General features: G+C 37.5%; 1 protein-coding gene across 1 annotated transcript in view; it reads left to right on the top strand.

Moving 5' to 3' along the window:
- The window catches only part of tmtc2b (transmembrane O-mannosyltransferase targeting cadherins 2b), a 122,988-nt gene that overhangs the window by 47,056 nt on the left and 56,042 nt on the right, over nt 1–19,890 (top strand). Inside the window, exon 2 of the mRNA XM_065283508.2 lies at nt 11,345–11,921. Within this exon, the coding sequence (XP_065139580.1) occupies nt 11,345–11,921 (577 nt within the window). The remainder of the gene's footprint in view (nt 1–11,344; nt 11,922–19,890) is intronic.

Raw genomic sequence — 19,890 nt, 5'->3', positions numbered from 1 at the left:
CAAAGACACGAATAGACGTAAATTTGTCCGGGGCAATGCAAATGATGCGTTTTGAGTGAAGCAATTGCCGCAAAACGTGTCTTCCACGCAAGTTAAAAATAGTTAACACAAGCGTAAAACTAATATGACACGAAGTTAAATCTAGAGCGAGGAATGCAATGTTTTGCTTTTGGTGCATACTCATCATGTTAACTCTTTCCCCGACATTGATGAGTTAACTCGTCAATTAAGAGGAAACGCTTCCTGCCAATGACAAGTTTTTCCGGCAATCAGTATTTCCGCTATTATTCACCAGGAGGCGCTCTTATATATATATTTATATATATATATATATATATATATATATATATATATATATATATATATATATATATATATATATATATATATATATATATATATATATAATAATTACACACAGTGCACACACATACACACACATTCAGTATGTATGTACGTATTTTTGTTACAGTATGTACTTTTTTACCAGTTTAAAAATCTGTTTCCTGTGTCCTCTCTTTTCTTTTTGCATCTTCACAAACTCATAATTTAGGAAAAAATTGATATGTTCCTTTGGCAAGTTTGTTTGCCGGAAAATAAGAAACAGTTAAAGCTTCTTGGTATGTTTCTTTTGTGAGTCAGAAACTCTAAAACACAAACATTTTTGCCCATGTCATTTACTTTGCTTTCATACCATTAATTTCTTATTGTATAATAAGTGAATGTTCAACCTTGTAAATGCAGGCCAGAATTGTGTGGGATTCCTGGGAAAATCCCTGTTTATGCTGTTGTAAAGATCTGTTTCAGGTGATCTAATTCTTTCACAAAGAATAGCTCTAGATACGGCGTAAACCCCTTCCAAAACCATTTTGCGGTCAGACCTCTCAAACCACAACTGGAGGCAGACAAAAAATGTGCCAGGGTTGCATTTGTAATGTACAGTAAATGCTAATCCACCTGCATGTTAGTACCAGGTGTTAACTGCCATCTGTATTACCCGTCCGCTTGTGATCGGATTAGCCGTGACGGATTTAAATAACAAGCGTAAAAGCGACATAAGCATTTTGGAAATTCAGTTACTCTCCGTGAAAGTTACAAAAGTGCTTTCAATTCTGGCCATTTTCTTTCGCTCACCCTCACTTTCGCTGACAGGAAATGGAAAAAAGAGAGACAGTCATAATTTATGACTAGGCAGTGTTAATGACAGCCAAGGAACATCATTCAACAACAACATTCCTCTGGTATTTGTAGAGCACCACAAAGCGAAAGGAAATGTGAAAACAGTGTGCCATAAGCTATCTAGGTGAGCCAAGTATGATGCATAGAGGTCTGATAGATGTGTGGAGTCCTGCGGTTAGTGGTGCTAAAAAATTGCTAGGTGTATAGTAACAAGTTTTCCATAGGGAGGCAATACCTGATTTTGTTTTTTTTAAGTGTAAAAATCTAGTTAGTTGCAGATTTACAATTTGGCTGATGCTTTTATCTAAAGTGACTTACCAAAGCATTCAAGCTATATCTTTTACCAGTGTTGGATATCAACAACCTCTTGAATTAAAGGGTCGATAAAAAAAAAGAAAATGGCAGGTTCTGATGTGCTCTGTCATCATGAAAACATTTCCATTAAAGAAAAATATTGGAAGTCTAGGCTGGATGCTATATGGCATTTCATTACATGAAGGAAACCTGTGGATTGGTCCTGCAATAGCATTACAAATAACCCGGCTGGCATCCCGTGCCTTGTTAAATCAAGTCTTTGCCATTTTAGAGTTCTTTCGAAACTTAAAGGACAAGTTCGGTATTTTACACTTAAAGCTCTGTTTTCAGATTGTTTATGATGAAATAGAACGGTTTTGACTGAAATTTGGACATATGCGGCTGCCCCGAGAATTTTTGTGTGTTTTGTGTTTCACCTTTCACCTTTACAATGGGTTTAATGGTGCACTGGAACAATCCTTCTTAAAATGCATTAAACTTTCGTTTACAAAGACGTGAAACTCACCGAGTGGTCAGGGGTGTTCACTGGTATGCTCACACAAAAATCGCTCCAAAAGACGCATTCCAACAGGTTTTATCGTAGTTTTTGCCAACTCCATTGACTTGTATTAGATGTGCTGTGAGGTACGGTATTACTCCGCGCCGGGAACTTTGTTTCTATTCTTGCAATTGGCAATGGCGGATTAGCGCCACCACCTGGGCTGGAGTGTCTATTATTCAAGCTCTAAGCGGAAGAATATACAGGTGTGAGGCATTTGGAAAAAAAGGTCCACAAGTTAACAACGAATGCTAAAACAGCTGTTGGAAAGCATCTTTTGCAGCGATTTTTGTGTGAGCATATCAGTGAACACCCCTGACCACTCGGTGAGTTTCACGTCTTTGTAAACGAAAGTTTAATGCTTTTTAGGAAGCATTGTTCCAGTGCACCATTAAACCCATTGTAGATGTGTGAGGTGAAACCCAAACATCCGAAAATTCTCAGGGCAGCCACATATGTCGAAATTTCAGTCAAAACCGTTTTATTTTATCATAAACCATCTGAAAACAGGGCTTTAAGTGTAAATACCGAACTTGTCCTTTAATATTGTTCCCAAAGTAACACAATTGAGGTAACAGATCTTGTTTTTTCAAAAAGAGTGATGTGGGATAATGAAAACAGTTCATCACTTTAGCACCATTGCTAATTTAGTGCACTCACAGAACCAGTCAATGTGCTGACCAGGCTTGTTTCTTTTTTTGTCAATATAGCCTAAATGGAAATGACGCTTTCATTGATTCGCCATTAGAGGAGGATACCCATAGAAGTCTATTCATCCACCTTACTTTCACAAAATAACATACATGTATGCATGCTGATAAATGCATTTTTTGGCTTTTTTGGCTATATTGATTTTCTGGCTTTTAGCTTATCTTCGAGCTCATTTTTGATGTTCATTAGCTGGATTAACTGGTTAGCAGCTCACAAGAGTCTAAACGACTGACAAACTTACTTTGTGTAGTTAAAAGTTTTTTTTTTTTAATGAACCACAACAAAAAGGCCATATCCGTGCACATGTACAAAGTCTTGACATGGGTGCAAGCCAGATAATCTTGCCATTGTGGCCTTCAGATTACCGATGTCCAGCCATGACCGTGTTAATTTCATGGTGGCCTGTGATGGTTTGTTCTGTGTTGTTTGTAGAGGCCGATTGAATGAACACTTTAGTTCTGACCCCATTTCAATAACACACCATCTGACATTTGGACTAACTAACATTCGAATTCCTGCGTGAAATGCATTGACGTAGTTCATAATGGCGATGGTTTTGTGTTATTTAACAAGGGAAAGTGTGTAGAATCCATTAGTTGATATCTCAAGAGAGCACTTTGTTCCCGACCCAATCGACCCATGCCGTTTCTTATGCGTTAAGAGTGAATTGATTTGTAATGGCTTCGTTTATAAGATTACTCTTGTGAAACCTCAATAGTATGCCATGTATAAATTTAGGGCTGCACGATTAATCGAAAAAGAATCACGATCTCGATTCATACATATAGGCGATCTTCATTTTAAATGACGGCGATTCACTTGCATTTACAGTATTTCCCTGTATTCAGTTTCTGCGTTCAAGTGTTCACGTATTTACATTACAACAACCCAAGAATATCAGTCAAACTTGCTAACACACACTCATACAGGGTAAAACCAAACCCTATTCATTCACCAATCAGACCCGATCGTTTCTCTCCTCTCTCTCATCTCATTTGCGGTGTTCCGCTGTCACTCGCGTGACGTATAACAAGGCGGCAGACCTAAACACAGTTGTTTACTTGGTGGATCTGGAGCGGCAATTTTCACAAAAAAGAGAGGATAAACGAGTGTCACTGTGGAAAATCCTGGTGGCGACGGAGAAAGTGAAGATGCAACAACATTGGTTTCGAAAAAAGGCAAGGAAATTATTTACCTCAGGCTCCGGACGTTTCTAAATCGGAAGGCTGCAACCTCAGGAGGTCGCATGCAGGCTGTATACGTCATCAAGCCTGGTTCATTTGAGTCAACGGAGCATTACATTCGCAAGTCATTAACATACTTCAACAATTTATTATTAACTAAAAATATTAGTCATCTTTATAACGTTAATTGTTAATATTCTGAAATTAGACAGTCTTTATGATGCGCAGTTTAGAAATGCGACCTCCAGAGAGGCTGCAGCCTTCACATTGAGAAACGGCCTCTTTGCGTTCCCCATTAGAAAGGGTTTTTCGCACGAGGGGAACATTGTTACATGTCTGCGTTTCTCTCTGATGCCTCAAAATGTTGATCTTTTAGTCTTTTAAAGGTTTAACGTTAGTGTTTTTAAAGTTTTAAGGTTGGCCAGTTTGATAGTACAAAAAGCACAGGTGCAATTTAACAGCTAACAAATTTTAAATTATTCTAAATTTTAAGGGGTCTAAAATAAGAAAAAGAGACTTTTAAGAAACGTTATTATAACTGAAAGTCCTGTAGCACATTTTTTAGTTAAGTGCATAATAAATGTTTTTGTTAAAATAAAGAGAATCGGGTGAGAGAATCGGGATCTCAATTCCCATGGAAAAAATCGGGATTCACATTTTAGCTTGAATCGTGCAGCCCTATATAAATTATTTATTTATGCAAATTGATTGTCTCATTTTTAAAGTTTTAAAGAAACTATAGCTAAAAGACACCCTGGTGTCTCATTACATTTCGGGTTGCCAGTCATTATTTTACGTTATCAAAATCTGTGTCGTTGTGCCCCATCTCAAAAATATATTCATGCAAAAAAGTGAGTGAGAGAGATGAATTATCATACTAATATACCTTGAATGCACTGTAAGTTGGATAAAAGCGTCTGCCAAAAGCATAAATGTAGAAAGCGAGAGAAATTTGTATAAGCTTCTAACATAACAAATCCCCCAGCATGAAATTTGTGTCCTCAACAGTACGGTGCTTTATTTCGATGACAAATTAATTGATTATCATCCTTTCATAGTGCATGCAGCTTTTCTTAATTCATCTGCACAAAGGAACAAGGCGGTCATCCACGAGAGCTCTCTTCACATAAGGAGAAGGTATTCTGTTGTTAACCTGCAGGCATTCTCATGGGAAGAAACCATAGACAAAAGCCCAGGCAGGAGAGCCGAGTCGCCGGACCGGACGACCTCTCCGTAGGCCCTCTCAAAATATGACTGCGGTCCTTTCATGCACTGATGCCGGGCGATGACACATACTTGGCAGACCAAAAAACACGTTCCCCCACTGCTTGTGCCTTTCTTTTCTTTATTTCACATTCTGGCATAAATCAAAAACAATTGTGCATTGTCTTAAATGTTCGGCAGAGTATGTGGAACTAGTTTTTTGTCTTTACTAAACGTTAATCAAGCATTCGTGTTCGTTTTTGTTGAATGTTATGTTGTTGAGCGCTTAATGAAGTTCATGTAGCTTAGCTTTTTTATTATTTTTTATTATTTTTGGGACAGGATAGTGGATAGGAAAGGGAGCATGATCGGCAAAGGACCAAAGGATGGGAATTGAACTTATGGTGCCGACACCATTCAAAACGATTCGCGTGCTAAGTTCATCATATGTCAAGACTAAGTATGTGTCAACTTTGTAAAAGATAGAAATGTGATCCGGCAGGTCATTCGCCACTTTTGAATTTGGCTCTCCGACACTTTGTGGTTTGTTTGCTCCTGGCTCCAATTGTCAGCTTTTGTTACGAAAAATAGCTGGGCAGTACTCGTCTCAAAACATTGATGTCAAAGTCTGCGAATTTATGCTCCTCTCTTTGCCAATGAGCTCTCTGGGTCTTTTGTTCAATTGGATTCTATATTGCACAGAACCTATTTTGGATTTCACTTCTCATTAGCTCTGGACTCGCACAAACCGCAACAGTGTGCCAGTCACCGCAAGGAGAGATGGATAAGTAAACATGGTTTGACAGAAGTGGTCACAGTATCCCCAACTCACTGATTGCAGATCAGACGAGGCAAAGTGAGCCAACGTGAGGCGCTTCGTCCCTGGAGAATTATCGGTAGTGCCTTTGGACATCGGTAAAAAGCTTCTGGACTTTGGGTTTTGTCTCTTCCGGTCTAGATCTTATACTAGTCATGGCCAATAGAGATCACCCAGCGCCAGAGATTAGTTACACATTAGTAGTCTCAATAACACCACTTACAATCATTCCAGGGTGCCTGACTTCCTCAGGCTGCTGTCAAGCCAAATCAGGCACCGAATCAGGAATTCATGCGCTCGTAACGCAATCCTCCGCTGTACGTGATCTTCAGTTTCAATCCAGCACTGGAGCTCCAAGTGTGTCTTTTTGATTCACGCTACACGTGAAAGTCGATCTCTGCATGCTGGGCCTGGCACCGGGTACTAGTTCTCTGCTGTAGTGTTTGACCTGCCGGGAGTCCTCGGGCCGTGACGTTTGTTTTCTCTGGCTCACCGTGCTATGCAGTAAACTGGCAACTTCGTCCAAATGATTCAGAGGTGTAATTGGACCAAAATGCCCCTCGTGTCTCCCTTTGTTGGGGAAGATGAAGATCTAATTTGACAAATGGTCGAGAGAAAATAAAGCAGGCGTACCTGAGAGGAGAAAAAACAAGAGAACGTGCCAAGTGAGTGAATGATTGGAAGTCAAGCAGTGAATTGTAATGTGTTCGATGACAGAGAGATTTATCTCACATAGACAGGCAACTCTTTCAGGGCAATAGTTACAGTTTCAAAGCGTCTCGTTTAACTTTTGTTGTAGACTAGTAAAAATGGTTTTCAATTGACTCTTCAGATCTGTGTCCTGAGGCATTTTACTATTAATAATTCCTGTGTTGTTTACAATTTACCACTGTTTTCATTGGTGACAGGTGGATATGTTTCTGTTTTTGACTTTGCAATACTACTATTGTAGTTAGCTTTTATGATCTAACTATTTTTACAGGATTTATTATTCTAGTAATGATAACTTGCACAAGTGTTGTTTCATTGTTAATTCAATTTTGTATAATTTTGTTTGCTTTTATTACACGGCTCATCGGAATGCTTGATTCTGATTGACCAGTCGTGACTTTTGCAGGATTGTTACTCCCAGATCCGGACTAATAACACCCGGATGCTACAAATCATTTTGACGGGTACCATTTAATTTAACACAAAAATGTAATCGCAAAAAAAACTTAAATATGACTTTTGATAACATATATGACATTATATTTAAAAATTATTAAAATAGTGTGTTCATGACATTTTAACGTCAAATAAATTGGTTTTCCCTGCGGAAGGTCTGCATTTGTTAAAAATGAGCAAATTAATATTTCAAATTAATATTTAATGTTCCTTATCTTACTTATGAGGTAAATAGTCATGTAATAATCTACAGGCATCCTGTTGTTATCGTGAAATAAGCCCCTTCAGTATATATATGAAGAGTTTGGTTCCAAAATGCAATAAATCCATTTTGACTAATTTGGGTAAAAATTTGTTTTATAAAACGGGCAGTTCTGGTTCTTCATTCTTGTTGTTTGAAAGCAGATGGTCTGTTCTTTCATTTGATATTTTACGTTTATTTAAAGAAGATAATTTTTCTGCAAGGCATTAAACTTAAACTGGGTGGCAACTTAAAAAAAAAACGCTGAAGGGGAAAGAGTTAAGCATGCTTCCAAGCATATTTGATCATCACTTCAACAGTTGCACGATATAAATGTTAATGTATAAATTAGATGAATGTTGGTTTATAAAATAAACACCACAGTCTTAAATCATATTTCATTGTGTCTTTGCTGCATCTGTGTTGGAAGGGAACTGCGTTCTGTTTCAGTCACACTTGATTCTGAGGAACTACTTTGTTTGGCGGAAGAGGAATATTTGTACTAATATAATTACAGCTTATTTGTGTTTTATTTTATAAAATCCCACTGACGTTATGCATATGAAGTAACCGTTTTATAAAAGCAATAACCCCTGCGAAGCAGTGGGGTTACAGTGCATTTTATAACAGCTAAGGGGGCTTCGCGTCGTACCTAACAACTAGGGCTGTACGATGTGAGGAAAAGTTGTGATGTGCGGTGACATTGTTTAATGTTGCGATGACGATGTGAGTTGCGATAAATATTTTATATTTTTTCATGTTGTAGGGGCCATTCACATGTCGCGCCTAAAAACGCGTGGAAAACGCTAGACACGTAGGTTATTGTCACATGATCTGCACACTGCGCTTGTGTCATTCTGAAAAGTTAAAATGTTTTTGAAAAGCCTGGAAAAACGAGCGCGTCGCACCGCGTGCGAGTAGCGACCTCTGCGCTTTTAGAGCGCACATACTGCGTGCCTACATTTGAAATAATGAACTTGAGCGCGCAATAGACGCAGTATGTGAATCACCGCTTCCACAGTATCTGTGTTTGCGGCGTCATCTCTCCTAAATCCAAAATAATTCCATGATATAGCTGAAGTGCTGTTCCTTTTCACCACAAGGTCTTCGTCTGACAACACATTTTCCTCACTCTTCTCTTCTTTTCTCCGCCATCGTTTTTTCTAACAGGCACAGCGTTGCAACTGACACCTCACAAATCAATCTGAGCGTAGCTGACTTGGGGGTTCCCCTGATGAACGCGCAAACCATCCATGCGTCCCAAACTGCCTACTTCCATGCTATATAGTATGCAAAGAGTACAAGAAGTAGTGCTTTTCGCTGACTATATAGTATGGAAGTATGCAGTTTGGGAGCAGGGCATGTCTTCAGGACTAAACGTGATAGGTCAAACGTTTATTACATGCGCTTACCGTTTTCCCTTCATTCATCGCGTCAAGGCTGTCTGTTGCGATGTGTTCATCGCCTGAGTTCATATCGCGATGACGATGAAAATTCGATGTATCGTTCAGCCCTACTAACAACGCCCCTTAGCTGCTTCTTGGGGCTTATTGCTTATTCTATACCAAGAAGGTGACAAGATGAAAACCACTATTTTCTGTTACAAACTTTCACATAGCATCTTTAGGTTATAATAACATAAAAAATTCAAATCCATAATTTGATTTTTAAAGATTTATTTTAATAAACTGATTGTTTTTTCCGCAAAATGCAATAAATCCATGACAAGTATTTTTTTCAAAATGCTATAAATTTGTTGAATCAATATATAAATGTGCATTGCTTTTTTCCATGTTATATTCATTTAGTTGACTAGTGGTATACACTGATTAAAAAATACAGCGATCAGCTGTAAAATATTTTGGTCCTGCTCGATTTTTGTTGACTTCGAGTAAAAAAATGGAAAGTTTTTCATAAGATCCCCTGGGGTCAAGGTGTTAGCAAAACAGAAGCTTGATGCTGTCGTGTGAGAACAATCAACAGTCGGCATTTTTTCTTCGCCCGAGTGCCTCTTACGTAAATTATTTGATTTTGGTGGCTTACGTTTCTTCCCCGCCACAGAAAACCACCACAGGTTTATCAATGCCATCAAAATTATTATTTTGTTTTTGTTTGTTTATTGAAGTACAAAGTAGATGAGGAAAACTAGGATTTTGTGTGTATATTCAAAGTGGCCCCATTGTTGTTTACAATGCGGGGAATGGTGCGCTGTGATTGGTTAAGCGTATTTATTGCCTTCTGCAGAGAAGTAGGTCTGGTTCCCAGTCCTATACTCCTGCCAGCACTTTATCGTAGAGCACTCCATCTCTCATGTCTTATGTGAGACAGCCGTCTCTCACTTGTAAACATGTTTCCATTAGAAATCTTGTATTGTCTCCATTGAGTGTTAATTGCATGTTTCTTCTGCGATCGCCGCAGGGACTCATTATTTGGTGGCTCTGATGTCGTGTTATCACACGTACTGTGTTTTACCCATCACATGTTTTAATTACAACTCTCTATGTCTTCTCTCACGCTCTCGACGGAAGCTAATTACGCTGGATGGCTCGACACATTTCATGCGTGCAGGCGTATATCCACGAGTACACAATGTAGTGGGAGTGTGTTTCACAGCATGATGCCACTGCCTAGGGTTGAAATGACATGGATTTTGGCACAGATTACCGCATAACTGCTTAGTTTTGTTGTTTATATGTTGTTTTCTTTCCTCAAGGACTTTCTTGTTTGCGTTGAAAGGGATGGGCAGAGAGCGTGGGCCGAATGTGAGTCTCTTTTCTCCAAAGCGTATCCAGGCCAGCTTTTTCTTTCCCACCCTGTACGACTTTAAAGTTTTATCAAGGTTTTCTCAGACATTTTAGATAATTCCCAAAAATGCACATGTCCCCCGCCCAGCCACTCATTATTTATTTTCTCCATCTGTGTCTTGTTGATACGCCATCCAAATTTGTGTTCCCGTTCGGTTTCGTTTCTTCGTTTCTCACTTTCTGCTGGATAGCCAATAGTGGGTTCCTGGCACGGTCATGTCGGTTTGACTGACAGACATTTGGTACCACTTCATGCTTGCTTATGGTAACATGGAGGTCCTTGTCTTTCTCCTAAAAGATTTATTTGTTTTTGGTCAAGGGTCTGGTAGATGTCCTCCAGTTTTCTAAACCCAAAGGAAAAGTCTAAATTTGTTTTTTTCCTTTTGTCCCAATGAATTCAGGATGTCAAGTTTCCTCAACTAGATTTCCTTTCAGAACTTGCTAACATGATTTAAAGGTCTTGGTGGTAATTGCCAAGGTGTTGCCATGTGGTTGTTAAGGTTTCCAGTGGTTTTTAGTGTGTTTCTAGGGCATTCTGTATGGTTGCTAAGGTTTAATGGTTGCTTGTTGGTTGTCTATCCAATCCGAAGTCAAAAAACTCCCAAGTCCATGTTATTTATTCAGTTTCAGGTCCATCCAGTGCCATGTTTTCATCGCTTTCTATATTTTAATATATATATATATATATATATATATATATATATATATATATATATATATATATATATATATATATATATATATATATATATATATATATATATATATATGGATGTATAATGTTTAAATGAGAAACGGCTTCCAGAAGTCTATCACTGTGCACTTGACATACACACTTTTAGTTTCTGATATGTTTGAGTTTAAGCCGTGCCCTCTCCCTGATCTCTCGTCAGCAGTAATGTGTCAAAGCACAGGGCTTTAACAAATGATGAATGTCTGTAACAACACCCCAGTGACAGCTTGTGCAGTAACAGAACAAGAGATGCGATATTAAATCTAACCTCACCTTCACTCATCAAAGCCAGAAGAAAGAGATTTCATTCAAAGCAGACCCTCATCATTCTTCTAATGCACACCATACTGAATTCATTGACATTTCTAAATAAATCTAACGCCATTTGATATTCAACACATGGCCTTTAAAGATATTCGGGTCTCAAACTGTCTTTTCTTTTTTTCTCACAGCCGTGCCATTAAAACCAACCAGGACCTTCTCCCTGAAACGCCTTGGATCAACATCTTCTACGATGACTTCTGGGGGACGCTCCTCACCCACAGCGGCAGCCACAAGTCCTACCGCCCGATCTGCACCCTCTCCTTTCGTCTCAACCACGCCCTGGGCGGCTTGGACCCTTGGGGCTACCACCTGATCAATGTGGTTCTCCACTGCGCTGTGACGGCCCTGTTTTCCAGTTTTTCAGGCCTGCTGCTGGGGTCTGGTTGGTGGAGCCTGCTGGCCGGGCTTCTCTTCGCAGCTCACCCCATTCACACGGAGGCGGTGGCGGGAGTCGTGGGTCGAGCCGACGTGGGTGCCGCCCTCTTTTTCCTTTTGGCCTTGCGATGTTACATACGGCACTGCGCCCTGAGATCCAGCGGGGACTCCAGACAGAGCTGGTCGTGGTTTTTGGGCACCCTAGCATGTGCTTCCTGTAGCATGCTGTGGAAAGAGCAGGGCGTGACGGTGCTGGCTGTGGCAGCCATGTACGACGTGTTTATCTTCCATAAGCTGAAGCTGATGCAGGTTCCTGCACTATTCTATAAGGTAAAAAGCCGTTGCCATTGGTGGTTTTACACATAGTTTGAAAATACTTGACTGAATTGTTTCCCATGATCTTTTAATATGAAGTTGTATGTAATTTTTTTAAATGGATGACTTGGACAGAAAATTGAACAAATAGCAGCCAATAAGAGTCTGAAATAGATGTTAACTTATTCTGTAATGTTTGAAATTCTAGGTAAAGGGTGGCCACACTTTTAAAAGTGAAATTTTGATTAATTTAAAAAAATATTTCTATTGGTAACACCTAAAAAATATATATATTTTAAAGTGAAAAGTGCACAAATTTAAGTGAAGAAAGCATACATTTTTCTCTTAAAATGAGAAAATAAATATTTTAGGTGTTACCAATTGAAGTAATTTTTTTAAGTACTGTAGATCCAACTTTTACTTTTTACAGTGCACACTTCAGGTGATAAAGTATAAAAGTTTTGTTTTATTTCTTATGCTTTTAATCACAACATATTCCTATATTTATGTTATTTCATAGTTTGGATGAGTTCACTATTTTAATGTGGAAGACTGTAAATAAAAATGGGAAACTTTTGACCGATACTACATGTGATTTTTGTCTAAACTCCTAGGAGGATTTGGGACCTAGTGGCCAAAATTAATAGATTTTCTGGATAATTTGTGTAAATATTGTTTGTTTATTCTCAGGGTAATATTTGGAAAAAAAACTATTTTCTGTTTATAAGCACAAAGGGCAATGAAAGGAAATTCTTGTGTTTGTTTTTTTTCTGGCCAGAGATGTTTGTGTTTATGCATGGCGGCACATGATGTCCTGTAATTACCAACTTTAATTGAAAATGCCTGCATCACATCAAATTTCTGTAATCTTATTGGCTCTCCTATTGTAATTATATTCTCCGCCCAGGGAGTTTGCTAAACGTCCGCTACGTAAATTTCATTGACCCACTGCCGTTCATCCGAGCCCGACACGGGTCAAGTCAGAACCCTGTAAACTGCTGATTTTAATGAACCCATTATAATTACCGAATTTCCGCAACACTAGAGGCCTGGCTGATGTTGTGAAATGTTATTAATGATCAGAGAGCAGTCGTAATGAGTGGACCATTAATGATGTGTAATGATGTTGATGTATTGTGTTTGCATGAGACGGGGAAATTAGTGCAGCGATCGCTCATAAGGTGTGTGTGCGTGTTACTAAAGACGAAGGAAAAACAACACAGGATAGGGAAATCAATGAAAATCGAATTACTGTCTTGTTCTCTAGTGCAAACCTCTGTTGTCCAAGCACCAGCATTCACGCATCAGGATTGCTTTTGCAATCGATAGTCAAATGCTGTGACATTTGTGACCTTTCCCCCTCTGCCAATCTGAGCAAGTTGAACATGCCATGTGCACACATGACTGTGGGTTAAGTAAGGAATAATTGACGACGGGCTATTGAATTATAATAGAATAATGCACACCCCGCGGAGTGCCATTACACCGCGGATGTGCATTATTTTTATATAATTCAAAGGACTGGAGTCAATTATTCAGCTTATACCACTTTTACAACAAACATTGCTCAGGTGCCTATTTTTAAGACATTTGACAGTTTAGGTGTGTATTTATTGAAAAATAATCAACACCCATGAAACATTTCTCAACCAATTAGAATAAAGCATTCAACAGCTCTGTGGTACAAAGAGTCTTATACCACAGGGCTGTTGAATGCTTTATTCTGATGTCTTAAAATAACTACCAGAGCAATATATGAGGCAACCTTGGTATAAGCAGAATAATTGACTTCGGTCTTTTGAATTTTATGAAAATAATGCACACTCTTCACGTTGTGCTGCATTACCATTTCGGGCATGCATTATTTTCGAATAATTCAACGGCCCTTCATAAATTAATCCTTACTTATGGTGCATTCAAGTCGTGGGTTGTTCATATTTATGAGCCTCGCGTCAAGTGCGTTCAAGTAACTTTTGTCAGCGCTAGATGGCGGTGTACTTTGTTTTAATTACACGGAAATACACCAAGGCTTGTTGACTCTACTTACAGAAAATTAAGAACAATGAATGCTTGAATCAAGTGTGTGTTTGCTTTTTTATGTTTTTAACCCTTTCCCCGCCATTGACGAGTTATCTCGTCAATAGGCAATACCGCTATTATCCACCAGGTGGCACACTTCCGCAACTTATAAAAAAACGGAAGTATTGCCCTAACAGCTGTATGTCCGTTTATGTTTTAAAGATCGCTCTGCATCTGATCTCTATCAAAAGTCCTTCACAAAAATGGAATTATCTCAGCTTTTTGCTCAAAATTTTGTGTTTTTGATGAAACCACACATATTTGAGAGGTGATAAAAACAGAACACGTAAAGGTAGGATGAAACAGATTTTTTTGTTTGAAAGCAGAGGGTCTGTTCTTTTATTTCATATATTGTATGTTTATATATTTAAAAAGGAGCATTTTCTGGAAGGCATTAAACTTTTGTGAAAATCATGAAAAATGCTGGCAGGGAAAGAGTTAATTAATTTGTAATGCCACTGTAAACTGTAACATATTAATTGTTATATTGCAATGCTATCATATTTTGTGCAAAGCCTGGCAACCTTCAACAACAGAAGTTGCAAACACCAATTCTGCCATGTTTCCAACTTGGGGCTTAAAGATAATTTTGAGTTTCCCACTCGTATTTAAGAGTTTGTGCCCGTTTATCCTGTAAATACGATATACTGGATCCGACATGACTTAAAACTTGCCATTAGAGATTCTTTGGACTTCCATTAGAGTATTTTTGTGTTTTTACTAAATGCGTAAATAAAATGTAATGAAATCTGTGGTCCTGTAAAGCATTGCGGTAGAGCATTGCGTTAGCAGTGCAAAAGGTTGTGGGTTCTTACCCAGGGATAAAAATGTATACCTTGTATTGCACCGTAATTCACTTTGAACAAAAGCGATTTCCAAATGCATAAATGTAATGACCATATGAATGTATCAAATGAGAATCCCAGCCGATAAAACCCTTACAATGAACATCCAGACACATTACAGTAGTAAGAGTAAACAAATTATATCTAAAAAGCTACAGTGCATACTGTACTTATATAAATATATATATATATATATATATATATATATATATATATCCAAATATGTTTTTATTCAAGTGCATTTGTATGCATTTATATTTGACGCCGATTTAGTTTTCTTACAATGTTATTGTTATTGCAATAGCCTATGATGGACATCTGTGAGACAGACAGCCTTTGATGACTTTTTTACAGACCGCATTAAGAATTGATGGCACGTGAGTTCATGGCCTGTAGGTGTGAGAAGACAGTGATCTGTCACATCTGACAGAACCTTGCTCTTGCATCTCACTCCAGATATTCATTTAAACCATTTCAATACAGTAGAATAGCTTCCTTTCGGTGTGTGCCAAAGAGCATCTGTCTCCTTGCAGATACATGAGCCTCACATATCATCTCCACATCCGACTGTGTTTTTAACATCACTATCACCCAGTAGAGGGGGTTCAAAAGTATTAAAAAATTGTCAGAAGAAAATAAATCCAGATTTTTTTGTACTCTGACTTACAACAGCTTAGCAAAGAGTCGAGTCATATAGGAAGTCAGAATTATTACAGTATGTAATCACATAAGTCTAGGCCAAGGGCAAACACTTCTCATATGGGTGGCTGCAGTGAAGCGATTGTTCTGGAGATGAAATTTGGATGGGTTTAGACAAACTGCATCCTATAGTACATCCAAGGTCCTGAAGACTCATTTAGCATGAAGAGACAATAAACTGAATCTCAATAGGGTTGCATAACTTGGCATAGTCGGCATTTCTGTCTATATTTTTCTTCACTTGCATTGTTGCTTGTTTTAACCTTGCTAAACTCATGAGAGGCAGAGAAACATATTAATGATCCTCTGCAGTCATCTTTATTAAAATGTGATGGTGTGCCTAAGAACAGTGGTATTGTGGTAGCACTTAACTGATTGCGGTACAAAGTGCATTATATCACTCCTTTGCTTTATGTCAATGGTAAATCATAATGTCTCCTATATAAGTAAATGCTGTCTGGTCTAGACTGCAGAATAGTCACTTACAGAGATGAATGGTGCACTCGAGTCAATTATCTGAAGTTTAAGTGTCTGGGTTTCTAAACTGCATTACAGCATTTTTATAATCTCCCACCAGTGCTGAGTAAACTCATTTTAATTCCAAACTACTTTAATACATTATTTGTCTATTTGTTTTCTGGCTTTGGCTTTCTGTTTGTAGTGCTGTTTGTATGTGTTTAATAGACTTCAATACTAGTAAGTGACATTTAATTTGTTGCGAAAATTACAATGGCCATAGGTAACAGAAGTACAGTTCAATACAGTCATGTCTTACACACAAAAAAAAGCTTTAAGCTGGGCGTGCATTGTGTGAATTCTGACTGTCGGAACGACGTGAGTTTATGCTAAAATAATTCGGACGCAAAAAAATAGATTTTACTGTACGACTTGACGAATTCTGACGTAGGCATTTTCGCACCTGTGAGTATGAAGTAGGTTACTTTTCGTTGTGGCAGAATGTACAAAAATAAAAGAAGAAGAATACCACCAATTCAAGATATTGGCTTAAGTGCAGAAAACAGCCTGGAATTTCTGTTCTTTTGTATTTTTTGTTTATGCATTCCGAAATTGCAATGGGTCTAGGGCTATTAGACGACAGGTTTTTCAAGCTGATCAAGAGGTCATCACTGAAAGGACCTGTCATATTTGTTGAGATGTCCGGTCACCGGACTGTGTGCATGCGTGAAATATAGACAGCTGTAGAGTTGTCGTCCAGATTTGAGGTAGTGGTGTCACATTTGTCCTTCTTCTTTTGTGTTTTGTCACCTTCTGATTGGTCAACTACAAGTGCATTGTCAGATCATCTCGTTCACACGCACCAACACTACGAATTTATACCGTCATCTTCCAAACTTTTTTGACATGTTTAAAAATTATCCGGAGGTCATGAGGTGCTCGTAACACGCTCGGCTTGTAATTCCTCTCATACGGTGCGAGCTGCGACCATACACTGCAAAAAATTACTTTCTTACTTAGTATTTGTGTCTTGTTTTCAGTAGAAATATCTAAAAATTCTTAAATCAAGATGTATTTTCTTTACAAGCAAAATTATCTGCCAATGGGGTCAAAACAATTTGCTTAAATTAAGTGTTTAAGAAAAAAGAAAACATATTTTTTTCACCCCATTGGCAGATATTTTTGCTTGTTAAGAAAATAAGTCTAGTTTTTAGACCAAAAATGTCACATTTTAGTGATTTTGTGCATAAAACAAGCAAAATAATCTGCCAATGGGGTAAGCAATTTTTTCTAGATTTTTTCTTGAATTTAGTGTTTAAGAAAAATTTTCAAACATTTTTTGCTTACCCCATTGGCAGATTTTTTGCTTGTTTTATGCACAAAATCACTTAAATTTGACATTTTTGGTCTAAAATCTAGACTTATTTTCTTGGGTCGTTTTGCTCATCAAGAAAAAGCATCTTAATTTAGGAATGTTTAGATATTTTTACTGAAAACGATACAAAAATACTACTTTTTTTTCTTAAATCATTTTTTGCAATGTGCGACAGCAAAAATCGCACCATGTACGCCCGCCTTTAGCTTTAAGTACATCCTACACTGCAAAAAATCACTTTCTAACTTAGATTTTTTGTCTTTTTTTTCAGTAGAAATGTCAAAAAAAATGTAAACTAAGATGTATTTTCTTGATTAGCAAAATGACCTAAGAAAATAAGTGTAGTTTTTAGACAAAAAAAAAATACAATTTAAGTAAATTTGTCCTTAAAACAGGCAAAAATATCTGCCAATAGGGTGAGAAAAAAATCTTAATTCAAGCAGAATTTTCTCACCCCATTGGAAGATATTTTTGCTTGTTTTAAATTGTTAATTTTTTTGTCTAAAAACTAGACTCATATATTTTTGCTCATCATGAAAATACACCTTGATTTAAGAACTTTTAGATATTTTTACTGAAAACAAGACAAAAATACTAAGTAAGAAAATCATTTTTGCAGTGTATCTAACTTACATTTACACTGTTTTTATATTAAAGCCATAATGTATGATTTTTGTAATAAAATATCCAAAAACCACTTGCACTGTGTTTCATATTTATGCACTTGTGTACTTACATTTTTCCAAAAGTTCTCAAAGATTTGTAAATCCAGAGAAATTACTATTTTTAATAATGGCTCATCTCTTGCCGCCTATTAATGAACTAATATCCTTGGATATCTTTTTGTAGATGCTATAGCGACAAATGCGGATGTGGAGTTTATACAGCATCTAACACGCAGCTGTTGTCCTTGCAGCTAATTTATTACGATATAAAATAATGTAATCAAACGTCCAGGTAATAAAAAAGAATTAATTACTTCTTCCATGAACATGATTAGTGAAATCTATGCATTTCTAGATGGTGAAAATGACGGCATCTCTCATTCCACTCTCCTTCATCCTACATATTGTGCCTTTAAACCATTTGTGTTACGATTTGCACAAAACTCTTGAGAGAGCCAGTTGTTGAAAGCAAAAATGTCTTTCCAACCAGTGGCAGACGAGAGGAATGTTTGGGAAGCAAATTGTATGCGAACAAAATTTGTTGTTATTCCAGTGACATTAGGAGCACAGAAAGCACACATTTCATCTTAAATTATATGTTGTTTTCTGTGCTCAAAACATAACCCAATGTCTTCCATATCATCAGTATTGCAACTGTATAACAGTCTTTTGTCTGCATCAGCTACAATCCTCACACCTCTGATGTTTCTCTGCTGTAATGATAGCCAGACTAAAGCATCTGCTATGAATGCACAATGAGGTATTTCCATCAGAGCTGTGATCCGATCATCTCTGTAGACAAATATTGGATGAGCTATTCCTGTGTTTGGGTAGAATGCATTAAGAGTGGATTGTTGAGAAAAATCACACATTCTCGTGTGCCGTTTTATTTATGGTATATGGCATATTTACAGCCGTCCGGGTGTGCGCATGTGTGCCAGCGCAAGAAAAACGGAGAGAAAGTTAAGCGCATAAGCACATGTTGAGTAAACAGGGAGCTCTGATCTTAGCACTTTTGGCAGCTTATTCACCCAAAGCTCTTGGGGGATTTTTATTGCAGGTTCTCTTAACTTCTTTAACTCTGTGGACCCTGTACCGGGTCCAGAATTATCTTATTTTGACTTAATATAAAATATTCCTGTAATTTGTAATGGTCTGTCATGGACCCAGTACCACATATGAGATACTGTTTGAAAGCTTAGAGTCTCTACTTTCTGCAGATATGCATCACTTTGACATATCTTTTACTGTAAGAAAGTTATTTACAATTAATTTACACCATCACCCCCCCGATATTTTTTAATATCTTTTAATATTCATATATTTCATGTTTTTCAAGTATGACAAACATGGGCAAGTCTTATATCAAATGAAAGCTCTCAGTCTCAGGAATAAGTCTGCAGCGTTATTTTTGTCCTATTATCATCACCTATCTAACAATCATCGAATGAATAATGAGGTAAAAAATTGTCTTTTGTAAACATATGGGAAACTTGAGTGTGGACTGCCTCAGATAGCACATATAGCCACAAATGATACACCATCTTTTATTTTAGGTCCTACTCTAAAAAATGAGTCCATTCACAGCATTTTCTTTGGTTGTGTGCATAATTAATCCCTTGCTATTTATTATATGTGGAAAACAAAAAATTAATATTTATATGAAAAATGTATTTTCGCACACTTCAGTAAAATGAGAATAACTTTTGAATGCGACATGCTAAAGAGTTCATTCTTTTTTTGGGTGTTTACTGTCTGCTGCTGGTAACAACCAGAACTGTCTGCAGTCTGCTAGAGCACACAGAACCAGAGTTATACACTATCAAAGATAGTATTTACAACATAAAAAAAGAAAATTTGGTGTT

Source organism: Paramisgurnus dabryanus, chromosome 9 (genome assembly GCF_030506205.2).
Source record: "Paramisgurnus dabryanus chromosome 9, PD_genome_1.1, whole genome shotgun sequence".
Lineage (NCBI taxonomy): Eukaryota > Metazoa > Chordata > Actinopteri > Cypriniformes > Cobitidae > Paramisgurnus > Paramisgurnus dabryanus.
This window is presented reverse-complemented; position numbering and strand designations above follow the sequence as displayed.